Raw genomic sequence first — 12404 nt, 5'->3', positions numbered from 1 at the left:
CTGGAGCCCCCACTTTTCCCCAGGCTAGCCTGTTTCCCCTCCGTGGATGCTAGGCATGTTCCCTTCTGTTCCCTTTTGTTTTCATTTTGTTTTTGGTTATGTAAACTTTTACATGATTCAGAAATTGAAATTCTGGTTTGACACACCCGGCGAGGTCTCGCCTCGCTCCTGTCCTCACCTTGGTCCTGCCTACCCCGTGCCAGGACTGATTCCCTTCGTTTTTGCCATCTGCTTCCTAAAGTCCCCTTCTTTTCTCCCCCAGAGGGCTGCCTACAGTGTACGGTGTTCCCCTCACAGGAGGTCCTGGGGGTCCCTCACTCATGGTTCGGGCCGCCCGGCTCTCCGTGGTGCGCACGTCGGCGTCTGCCCAGCAGGTCTCTGGCGGCGGCTGTCTGGCTTGGCCACAGTCTTGAGCCGGTGAAAAGAATGTTGTCGCCAGTAACGTCGGGCATCTGTTGTTTTGCATTTCTGTGGGTGTCTCTTCAGGGTAGGTTTCTAGAAGGGCTGGCCCTAGATGGCATCGGCACCCTTGCTTGTACCTAAGAGGCATTCCTGGGGCGTGTGGTTTGTGCTTGACTTCACCATAGTTAAATTATCAGGGGAGTGCAGATGAGGGCTCTCAAGAAGCCAGCCTTTGCCATCAGTGCAGTGTTTTTCTCTGGCTCGGGACTGCCCAGGTTCCCGTGGTGACAGTGGGCTGCGGGCTGCATGGAGCTGCCCATGGCTCTTCCTCATCTCCCATCAAGGAGCTAAGCCTGGAGAATTAGAAAGTCAGCTGTGTGCTAGAGCTCACACTCGGGGCCCTAAACTTCTGGAGGCGGAGCCAGGATAGGGAGGAGGTCGGGGTGCGCCCTCCCCACACCCTGTCTCCCCATATGCCTGACCTGAGTGTTCCTGGTGCGAACTCGCCATTGGTGACTTAGCCACGTCATTGGAGTCTGGTTGCCAGGGCACGCCATGGTGCCTTTGTTGCGGTCTCCGCGGTTTGGCCAAGAAGGGAAGTCACTTGGGGTGGGCCGACGTGAGCCGCGTGGGCCCAGGCAGCTCTGGGACTGAGATCTGAAGGACAGAGGAGTCTGGCTCTTTTCCCGGATGAGATGAGCTGCTAACTGTGGGCTTCTCAGGTGCCTGATTCCGAGCCCACGATTCTTCTTTCCAAGCCTCCCTGGCCCGGGTAGTGTTCTTGCCCTCTTGGCCTGGCCATGAGGGCATCATGGCCAGACCCTGATCCCGGGGCCTCACAGTGACCATTGCCGAAGTACACAAGGAGGGGACCCTACCGGGTGGGACGGAAGCATAGGGAAGGAGCTGTTCTGTTGGCACGAAGGAATGAGGAGGTGCCCGCCCTGGAATGAGGAGCGTGTTCTTCTGCACCTTTCCGTTCTCTCTGCTCTTCCATCCCATCGGCCAAGGCCAAGGCCCTGTGTCGTCAGGAGCGTCTGGTGATAAAGGCTCCCCGACCTGGGATTGCTCCTCTTCTCACGCCAGAACCCTGGGCATCAGTGTCTGGTTACCCACATCCGCCAGTGTTTATACAATGCCTTTGTGACTCTTCTCCCTCTGGGGTGTTGACCCATTGTTGAGATGAGGAGACCGAGGCACGGGATGCTGAGCTCACTTGCTCAGGTCGCGTTTGGAAATGGCAAAGTCAGCATTTGAGCTCAGGTTGGCTGGCTCCGAATCTGCGTGTTTTTCCACAGCGCTGTGCTCTGCGCCACCGCCCAAGGGGCGCTGTTGGACTGTTCCCGTCAGCAAGTTGCACTGTGCTGATTTTACTGAGCACACGTTTGAGGAGACCCAAAACACAGAAGCTGTAGTAACAGCCAAGCCAGGCCTTCGTGACGAGGAGCCCCCTCCATTTTGGTGGGTAGGTCCCTCTCCGGCAGTCGAGGAGGGCCTCTTGTCATCCGTCATACACGGAGGCCCTCGGGCACAGCTCGTAACACTGAGAAGCCACCTTCTCAGTGCAGGCATGCTAGGAGTGGGACTCAGGGCGACCACGGCGCAGGTAGGGTGCGGTGGGCCATCGCCGTCAGCAGCCCAAGGGCTCTAAAATGATGTGTGCAGGGGAAGGGCATCTGGATCTGGGCGAGCACTGGCAGGGCAGCCCCTCTCTCAGGGCCCTGCCCACGCTGGGGCGCCCGGGGCCTGCTTTTGCTCACTGTTTCTGCAAACCAGTGTGTTCTCCGTGATACTTACGTACTCGTTTAATACTTCAGGGAAGAAAAGTCAGAAGAACAGGATCTCCAGGGCCTGAAGGATAAACCTTTGAAGTTTAAAAAGGTGAAGAAGGATAAGAAAGAAGACAAAGAGGGCAAGCATGAGCCCCTGCAGCCAGCGGCCCACCGCTCTGCTGAGCCGGCAGAGGCAGGTAAAGCAGAGACCTCGGAAGGGTCGGGCTCGGCCCCAGCCGTGCCGGAAGCTTCGGCCTCCCCCAAGCAGCGGCGCTCCATCATTCGCGACCGGGGACCCATGTACGACGACCCCACTCTGCCTGAAGGTTGGACCCGAAAGCTTAAGCAAAGGAAATCTGGCCGCTCCGCTGGGAAGTATGATGTGTATTTGATCAAGTAAGTAAGGGTGACTCCTGTTTCTACAGAGCGGGGAGGGCCAGGTGGGCGGGGGGTCAGGGACCGGTGCTAAAAAACTGATGGGGACCCCTTGGAGTGGTAGCTCTTTGCTGCTCCTTGATCAGGAAAATGTGTGTGCATAACCCCACCTCGGGTCAGGGGCTTCAGTAGTGACCACTGCTTGCGGGCGCGACCAGGTATGCTTGGAATGACCGCGTACGTAGGTCACTGCCCTGAATGAGATGTGCCCGGGGTAGCAGAGTGTGGCTTTCCCGCACCTGCCGTCAAGGCCTCATCTGGAGCTGGAATAGCAGTAGGGCCTACCCAGGGCCTCAGTGAGGGCACCAGGAGAGGCCGCCTGGGAAGCAGTGAGGACGCAAGGTCCTGCCGTGCACACTGGCCTGGGCTGGGGATGCAAGGGAGCTCCCTGGGCTCGCTGCCATCTCCCAGCTGAGGGGCCCTCCTCAGAACCTGTTAACCTCTTCTTTCTGGGACAGTACTTCTCTGACATTGCGTCATGAACCCAAAGAAACAGGAGTTCATAGGGCTCAGTCTGCTCTGTGAATCATGTTGGGACAGATGGGCTCTCTGATAGGGCCTCTGGGGAGAGACCCAGATGGGCTCCGTGTGCCTTTCCCGCTGTCCCTTGGGCCTTTGTCCAGCTGTGAGCTGGTCGTCGGGTGTTACCTGTTGAAACAGAGTAACTTCGAAGCCAGAGCTTCAGAGGACGAGTGTGAATGCGTGCATTTCAGTTCTTCCCCTTAGATGGTTCCAGAAAGGTTAGCAGTTTTCAAAGGCTGCTTTCAGACAGCCTCATTTAATTCCAGCAACTCAGAAAAGGGTGAGCAAAGCGTTATCCTACTGACGGGTGAGGAAACTGATTCCAAAAGAGGCTAAGCAGCGTACCCGAGGTCAGCCTGACAGCTAGACAGGGTCCCCAGGCCAGACCCCTTTGGGGGCCAGAGGAGCTTGGTGGCAGGCAGCTGCTTGTGGGCATCCAGTCAGCACCAAGCCGTTCTGGCACCAGAGCAGGCCTCGCGGGCGCCCACGGCCGTTGGGCAACCCGATTGCTTCCTGTGTAACCGAGGCCGCAGCTCCCTAGTTTTAGCTCATCTCAGCTTTTCTTAAATGTGACTCTTGTTCAGCTGTATCGTCGGGCGTGCCAGTTGCAGAATGTCTCCCGTCAGAGGGCCCGCCACCACCTTCTCCCCTGCCCATCTCTGACATGGCTGTGGGAGCTTCTGATCATTCTTTGTGTCTCTCCGTTTGTTCCCACAGTCCCCAGGGAAAAGCCTTTCGCTCTAAAGTGGAGCTGATTGCATACTTCGAAAAGGTAGGCGACACCTCCCTGGACCCTAATGATTTTGACTTCACGGTAACTGGGAGAGGGAGCCCCTCCCGGCGAGAGCAGAAACCACCTAAGAAGCCCAAATCTCCCAAAGCTCCAGGAACTGGCAGAGGCCGGGGACGCCCCAAAGGGAGCGGCACCACGAGACCCAAGGCAGCAGCATCAGAGGGCGTGCAGGTGAAAAGGGTCCTGGAGAAAAGTCCCGGGAAGCTGCTCGTCAAGATGCCTTTCCAAGCTTCGCCGGGCAGCAAGGCTGAAGGGGGTGGGGCCACCACGTCGGCCCAAGTCATGGTTATCAAACGCCCCGGCCGGAAGCGAAAAGCTGAGGCTGACCCCCAGGCCATTCCCAAGAAACGGGGCCGAAAGCCGGGCAGTGTGGTGGCGGCTGCCGCCGCCGAGGCCAAGAAGAAAGCCGTGAAGGAGTCTTCCATCCGGTCTGTGCAGGAGACCGTGCTGCCCATCAAGAAGCGCAAGACCCGGGAGACGGTGAGCATCGAGGTGAAGGAGGTGGTGAAGCCCCTGCTGGTGTCCACCCTTGGCGAGAAGAGCGGGAAGGGACTGAAGACCTGCAAGAGCCCCGGGCGGAAAAGCAAGGAGAGCAGCCCCAAGGGGCGCAGCGGCAGCGCCTCCTCACCCCCCAAGAAGGAGCACCACCACCACCACCACCACGTGGAGCCCCCGAAGGCACCCGCGCCGCTGCTCCCCCCCCCCCCCCCCCCCCCGCCGGGGCCCCAGAGCTCCGAGGCCCCCGCCAGCCCCCCCCGAGCCCCAGGACTTGAGCAGCAGCGTCTGCAAAGAGGAGAAGATGCCGAGAGCAGGCTCGCTGGAGAGCGACGGCTGCCCCAAGGAGCCAGCTAAGACTCAGCCCGCGCTCACGACCGCCGCCGCGGCCACAGAAAAGTACAAACACCGAGGGGAGGGAGAGCGCAAAGACATTGTCTCATCCTCCATGCCAAGGCCAAACAGAGAGGAGCCTGTGGACAGCCGGACGCCCGTGACCGAGAGAGTTAGCTGACTTTACACAGAGCGGATTGCAAAGCAAACCAACAAGAATAAAGGCAGCTGTTGTCTCTTCTCCTTATGGGTAGGGCTCTGACAAAGCTTCCCGATTAACTGAAATAAAAAATATTTTTTTTTCTTTCAGTAAACTTAGAGTTTCGTGGCTTCAGGGTGGGAGTAGTTGGAGCATTGGGGATGTTTTTCTTACCGACAAGCACAGTCAGGTTGAAGACCTAACCAGGGCCAGAAGTAGCTTTGCACTTTTCTAAACTAGGCTCCTTCAACAAGGCTTGCTGCAGATACTACTGACCAGACAAGCTGTTGCCCAGGCTTCCTAGGGTGCGCCTGCACCTCCCTCCCACCCAGCCCCCCCACGTGGTCGTTAGGGGCAGAGAGCACTTGAGAGGACACTCCTGGTTTTGGTGCCGTTGGCGCCCCAGTCTCAGCTCTCCTCCCCCCACCCTGCCCGGCCTCCAGCTCCCCCGCCTCGCCCACTCCCACCCACGTCGGGACAAGGAGGTGTGAGGCAAGAGAGGCAGGTGGATCCTTTAGAGAAGATGCGGATGGCCAGTGGCTATAGCCCGTGTGATCCCACCTGTGGTGGCACAAACCTGGCCCCACGCCGGCCCCAATCCAAAATCGACAAGGACATTTCACAGGACGGGGAAGTAGCACCTGTTCGCCCCAGTTCTGGCCTGGCTAGGAAGGAGTCATCCTTTGAGCCGCTGGGTGTAGACTGGCCTTAGCCAGAGGAGACGATGGCCCAGGGCTGGCCTCCCGCGGGTGGCGCTAGAGAGAGGCCGCCAAGGCCGCAGGACAAGGCCCAGGCAGGCCGGCCCAGGCTCCAGACCGCCGAGCGCAGCAGGCCAGGCGGAAGGGATTCCTAGTCGCTCAGAGCAGTTGTGACTGGTAGTTAGAGCCTTAGTAGATGGGGCAGGGGCCAGGGGGAAGGAGGGGGAAATGTTCTTCCAAAACTTTCCAATTCTAACTCCTCTAGGGACAGCTTAGAACTATTTGCACTATTGAGTCTTCATGTTCCCACTTCAAAACAAACGCTCTGAGAGCAAACTGGCTTGAACTGGTGACACTTTGTCCCTCAGGCCACCAGACGTGACGGTGTTGACAACTACCTGGATCTGTATATACCTGCGCTTGTTTTAAAGTGGGCTCAGCACATAGGGTTCCCACGAAGCTCCGAAACTCTAAGTGTTTGCTGCAATTTATAAGGACTTCCTGATTGGTTTCTCTTCTCTCCTTCAATTTCTGCCTTCTTTCATTTCATCCTTTCATTTCTTCCCCTCCCCCCACCCTCATCCCTTCTGTTCCAGGCAGCCGCAGTGCCCAGCTGTACCCTGAGCCGACGCTGTCAGCTCAGGGCCCCAAAACTCACCCCCCTTGGCCTTCCTGCCATCAGCCCCAGCCCCCCTCCCACCCATTCTGAGCCCTGAGGAAGCCCCAGGCTCTGCTAAATCCACCTGGCCCTAGTGTGCCTCGGCCTCCGAGGGGCAAGGGAGTGGCAAGGTCTTGCTCTCCTAGGAGTCCCCTTCCCTGGTCAGACTCCGGATCCCAGGCCTTCTCAACCTTCCCACTCAGCAGAAGTGGGGGAGGGAGAAGTTGGGCCGGATATGGATTTCGAAGCCAAGGGCAGCACAGAGACCCACTGTGGCCTGCCAGTGTCATTGAGTGGCCCAGCCCTGACCTTGGCCTCTGCCAGACCGGCTAGGGGCGGGGTGGTCGGGCGGGGCGGCAGGCAGAGCAAGTGCAGACGCCCCACTGCTGCTCCTCAGAGCACAGGTTCTTTTCTGCGGGCCCCGTGTGGCCTCTGCTTGCGGGAGATGGGGTGCGCTCGTACCTCACGCATCTCCACGTGTGCACCAGGGCTGTGGCGTGGGCGCGTAGAGGCTTGGGCTTGTTTTGGGGTGTTCATTGACCAGTTTCAATTCAGGATCCCGTGCTTTCACCCTCTGTTCAGGAAGTCCTTATCTAACTGCATATCTTCATCATATTGGTATATCCTTTTCTGTGTTTACAGAGATGTCTCTTATCTAAATCTGTCCAACTGAGAAGTACCTTATCAAAGTAGCAAACGAGACAGCAGTCTTATGCTTCCAGAAACACCCACAAGCACGTCCCATGTGAGCTGCTGCCATGAACTGTCAAGTGCGTGTTGTCTCGTGTATTTCAGTTACTGTCCCCTGGCTTCCTCACTGCGGTGTAACCATGAAGGAGTGAAACATCTTAGAAACCGTCTAGCACTTCCTTGCCAGTCCTTAGTGATCAGGACCCATAGTTGACAGTTCCAATCAGTAGCTTAAGAAAAAAACATGTCTGTCTCTCCCAGAATGGTTAGAAGCAAGGGAGTTTGCCCCGTTCTGTTTGTGGAGTCGTAGCTGGCCTTTCTAGCATTTTTGTATCCATTTCTTGATGCTGCAGAAGCAAGTCCCACAACCAAACCTGCTCTGCTGTCGACCCTCCGGGCTTCACTTATGACTCCTCCCCAGGAAGGGCTGGGCGTCGGAGTAGGGGGAGAGTCCTTCGGGATCCCTCTTCCTCCAAGGACAAAAGGCTCCTGACCCTGCAGTGGCCTCGCACTCCTGGTAACCCCCAGAGGACTCTTATTCACGTGAGCACGGTGTCCAGCCCGTTTGTTGTGGGGGCACCATCTCTTTTGCTCGGTCAGGTTTTTAGGCATTAATTACACTTTTCGTCCAGTAAAATGTGGCTCCTGGGACCAGTATCAAGAGCTGGCCTCCCCATCAGCTTGGTACAATCTGGTCCTGGGCAGAAGAGAGCTGGGCCTGCCATTGCCCCCCTTTCACCCATAACAGTTCATTCTGGGGCTGACTGGCATTGGCGGTCGAGAACACAAAGTTTCAAGTGTCATTTTCTTTGGGCCTGGCCCGACCTGCAGCCTCCCTCACTCCCCAGCTTCTTCCCTTAGAGTTTCAAGGCTGCAGGTGGCGCCTGAGGCACCTTAGGGTTTTCTCTCCCCGCCCCCCTTTCTTCCACGTTCCCTCTTCCCCAAATAAAGGCATTACGAGTGAGTCACCTTTGGGCAGGGGCCCCGAAGCTCCCATACCACCTCTGTCCTGGAGTCAGGTTGACAGGAGGTTGGAGGGAAGGCCTAAGCCACGGAATTCTCACCAGCTGTGTCTGGCCCAATTTGGAGGTGTGACCTCGATTTTGTGTGTACTTGAAGACCATGAAGATCGGGGGCCATCTCTTAGGGACTGTGTAAAGAAGGCAGGAATTGACCGACAGCTTTCAGACACCCGTGGGCTAGGTCAGAGTCACATTCGGCCTCCCCGGCCCTCATTCTGGTTATTAGTGACTACCTCCTCTCCTGATGGAATTCTGTGTGTCCTCAAGCTCCTCCCACCGTGCCCGGCCCAGCCCAGCCCTGCCCGTTGGTGGGCTTGTCCTAACCAGTGTAGTTGCTGGCCTTGACACTGCAGTGAGCTGGGGACACTGGGCCACAGCCAGGCTCCATCCAGTTCAGCTCCCTTCCGCTGCTGCTGTACTCCCGTATCGAAAGGCACAGGAGACACTCAGAAATGCCACGGCCCCTAGTCCGTCAGTGCCAAACTAGCCAAGGACCCCATCCCCTCAGCTCCCCGGAAAGTGGAAGCCGTGGTGGTGGCCCGGGGGCGCCGGAACGGCCACAGCCAGCACCTGACTTCTACTCCTGAGACCCCATGCCGGTGCCGGCACCAGTCTTGTTCAGCAGTGGCATTCCAGGCTAGAGGCCACAAATGGTGGCGGTGGGACCTGGAACAGCGCCACGTGGTCGCTTGCCCCTCTGCCTAGCTTGTCATCGTCGTGATGGCCATCGTGAAGGAGGGTACTAGCCAGAAACAAACCACCACGTTTAGTGGGAAAGGAGTTTCCTTAGCTGACGGGACCTCTGGATTTTTAGTAACTTTTAATAAGCAGCTCAAGCCCAGGAGGGAACAGAGGGTGTGAAGTGAATCCACCAGGTGTGGCCACCTGGATCTCCTGGAACCCAAGTGGAGCCTGGCAGCTGAGCTCTGTGCCCCCTTTCCGGAGCGTTCCTGCCAGGCTCTCTGGGGTGACGGGACCAGGGGAGGTCACAGATACCAGCTCTAGCTTTGTCCAGCCATCCCTAGCAGGGTCGTGGCCCCAAATTGTTTCCTGATGCGAGTTTCCCACACGGGTGGCCCAGGCCATCCAGACCTCGGGAAGTAAGCTCTCTCTAGAGCCCTGTGTGCATTGGCCTAGCCAGTCCCCTGAGTCCCGGCCAGTGGCCCCGGGGTGGGGGGGAGCACGGCCACGTTACCAGGCCTAGTAGTAGAGCCCCTGCTCTCTTGCCCGATGGCCCCGCCACGTCGTGTTCTGGCTCTTAGCTGCTCTCTGCAAGGGCCCCATCTCACTTCTCTTCATCCGTGAACCCGTCCACTCGAGGGGTTTGTTGAGTCTCGGTTTTTGCTTCTTTCTCTTTTAGAAACTATCAATCTTCAGAAAACATAGTGTAATTGTTAACAATTCTCTAGGATACTGCCTCCCCCAGGGTCTAAAGTTCCATGTTAAAGGGGAAAAAAGTGAACACTGAAACCCCTTGTCGACAATTCAGAAGGAAGACCTAAAAAACATTTAGCAGGAAACTACATTTCGATGTCTGAGTGAATAAGAGCAAGCTTTTGCAAAAACGCTGATCTAACAGTACTTGGAGCCTGGCCTAATGTGTGGCAAGTGCTGCGGGTGAAGGGGAATCTGGCCTGAAACTGCTGGATCTGAGCCTTAGGGCCCTCGTGTCACTGGAGAGCCCGTCTCTCCGTGGGTAGCAGTCCCTGAGGGCTCAGCTGCCACCCGGTCCTGGGAGAAGGCCTGCCTGTTGCAAAGCTGCAGGAGCCCAGCTCTGGGTGTGGGAAGGAAGGAGAGTGCTCACCAGTGAATCCGAAGGCCCGTGACCTTCTCGCTACCCGGCACCACCTGTTCCTTGCTCCTTTCTGATTTCCGCAGAGCCTACCCCAAGTGCTGATTTGTCAGGAAAAAGAAGTTCTAACTAGGGTGATGTCTCTTCCCCAGCCTCTGCCTGCGGTGCGGCCTGCCGCCAAGGACAGCCCCCGGCTCTGCTCTTCTTGGGGCCTGGGTGAAGGGGTGTGCCCCCTCGCCCCTCACCCGCAAGCGCCCCCGGGGCAGAGGGAGGGCAGGGGCGAGGACCCTCACGGAGGGAAATCCAGCTTTGAGTTTCAGAACGTTTGGGAAACTTGCAAGTTACCTTGCTGTGCTGGGTCCCCCTCTATCTTCCCTCTCCTCAGGTCCTGCTCAGCAGTGAGAGAAAATGAAATCAAAAGGCCACAAGCTTTGGCCCCTGCCCACTGGTAGTTCCTCTCCCCACAGTGTTTGTGTGTCAAGTGACAAAGCTGTTCTTCCTGGTGACCTGATTATATCCAGTATCTTATAGACTATACGCATAGACCTGCTTGGTCTCTTCTATCCTGGGCTTTTGTTTTGCCTTTTAGTTTTGCTTTAAGTTCTTCTGTCCCTTTTATTTAATGCACCGACTAGACACACAAAGCAGTTGAATTTTTATATATATATATCTGTATATTGCACAGTTATAAACTCATTTTGCTTGTGGCTCCACACACAAAAAAAGACCTGTTAAAATTATACCTGTTGCTTAATTACAATATTTCTGATAACCATAGCATAGGACAAGGGAAAATTTTAAAAACAAAAACAAAAAAAACACAAAAAAAAAAAAAAAAAAACAAACAAAAAAAAAAACCAAAAACAAAAAACAAAAAAAAACCGACAAATCCGTCTGCTGGTCACTTCGGTCCAAGCAGATCTGTGGTCTTTCCTCGCTTCTTTCAAGGGCTTCCCAGTGCCGAGTGAAGGAGGCTCCGGGCAGCACCGGGTTTTGCACTGTTTCTCCCGAGCTTGTGAGAGAGGCTCCAGGGTGCCACTGCGGGACGGCTCATTTCAGTGGGTGGGTGCAAGAGTGCTCCCTGGCTCTGGCAAAGCCCGGAATGGCACTGCCTGGTCCCCTTCGATCTCTGGGTGGGGCAGCTGGAGTCCATGGGGGTGGCCTGGTCCCCCCACGCCTTCCAGCGACCCAGTCCGAGTGATGGTATGTGGAGAGCCGGCTCAGCAGGCCTCCCCACCGGCAGGGCCCCCGCTCTGCCGAGTCTGGGGGCTGGAGGGGAGGCAGAAGGCCGTGTCTTGTCTCTGAAAGTGTGAGCCGTACCAGGTAGAACACCAGGGACCCCAGAACCACACGTGAGGTTCAGTGGGTCCCCTCCAGGAGGTAGCGAAGACTCCAGAAATGTCCCTTCCTCTTCTCCTCCAACCTATGAGTAATTGCATTTGCTTTTGTAATTCTTAATGAGCAATACCTGCTAGAGAGTTTAGCCGTAACAGTTCTTTTTGATCATTTTTTTTAAGTAATTAAAAACACCAAAAAAAATAAATCCAGAAACTTGTTCTTCCAAAGCAGAGAGCATTATAATCACCAGGGCCAAAAGCTTCCCTCCCCGCATCATTACTTACTTCTGAGGCCTGAATCCAAAAGAGAAACACTCGTAGGCCCTTTGGGTGGCCAGGCTCCCCTCGGGCCCCTCGGAGGACCTGGGCGAGGGCAGCTTCCGCCTTCGTTCAGTATTAGCGGTGGGTCCCTGCCTGCTCTCCCACCCAGCCCGGGGCCGGGGGCAGAGGAGGCCGCCGCCGCTGCTGTCCGGCCTCGCAGGTGGGTGTCTGCGTTATCTGCGCGCATATGCTTTCTGCCCGAGATCTGAAATCAGCGCCGAGTTAGCCTCACCCGGTGACCTCTCGCCCTGCCCGCCCGAAGCAGCAGGGCCCACCCAGTTCAGTGTTTCTGGGGAGCTGGACGGTGGAGTGCAAAAGGCTTGCAGAACTCGAAGCCTGCTCCTTCCCTTGCTACCAAGGCCTCCTTTTCCGTTTGAGTTGTCACTGCTTCAATCAATAACAGCCGCTCCAGAGTCAGTAGTTGATGAATACATGACCAAATATCACCAGGACTGTTACTCAGTGTGTGCCGAGCCCTCTCCTCGCACTGGGCTCCGTGTACCCGGACACTGTAACGTGTGCTGTGTTTGCGCTCCTCCCCCTCCTCCTCCACGCTCCCCTCGTCTCTCTGGGGTTTTTCTGTTTGGGTTTGGTTTGGTTTTTATTTCTCCTTTTGTGTTCCAAACATGAGGTTCTCTCTACTGGTCCTCTTAACTGTGGTGTTGAGGCTTATATTTGTGTAATTTTTGGTGGGTGAAAGGAACTTTGCGAAGTAAATCTCTTCTGTGTTTGAACTGAAGTCTGTATTGTAACCATGTTTAAAGTAATTGTTCCAGAGACAAATGCTTCTAGACACCTTTTCTTTACAAACAAAAGAATTCGGAGGGAGGGGATGGTAACTGAGAGGAGAGGGTCTGTCCTTTCTCTCCAGGAGGGGAGATCCAAAGACAGAACCCCTGCCCAGATCAGCCAGAAGCCACCCAAAGAAGTTAAGC

At 56.2% G+C, this 12404-nt stretch overlaps 1 protein-coding gene across 1 annotated transcript in view; it reads left to right on the top strand.

The window, feature by feature from the left end:
- The window catches only part of MECP2 (methyl-CpG binding protein 2), a 59412-nt gene extending 48708 nt beyond the window's left edge, over positions 1-10704 (top strand). The window contains 3 exon segments of the mRNA XM_029240273.1: positions 2220-2570; positions 3849-4674; positions 4676-10704. Coding sequence (XP_029096106.1) covers positions 2220-2570; positions 3849-4674; positions 4676-4933 — 1435 coding nt within the window. The 3' untranslated portion in view covers positions 4934-10704.
- Positions 10705-12404: the final 1700 nt, after the last annotated feature.

The sequence above is a fragment of the Monodon monoceros genome, unplaced genomic scaffold (genome assembly GCF_005190385.1).
Source record: "Monodon monoceros isolate NGI ecotype Baffin Bay Population unplaced genomic scaffold, NGI_Narwhal_1 Super_Scaffold_22, whole genome shotgun sequence".
NCBI lineage: Eukaryota > Metazoa > Chordata > Mammalia > Artiodactyla > Monodontidae > Monodon > Monodon monoceros.
This window is presented reverse-complemented; position numbering and strand designations above follow the sequence as displayed.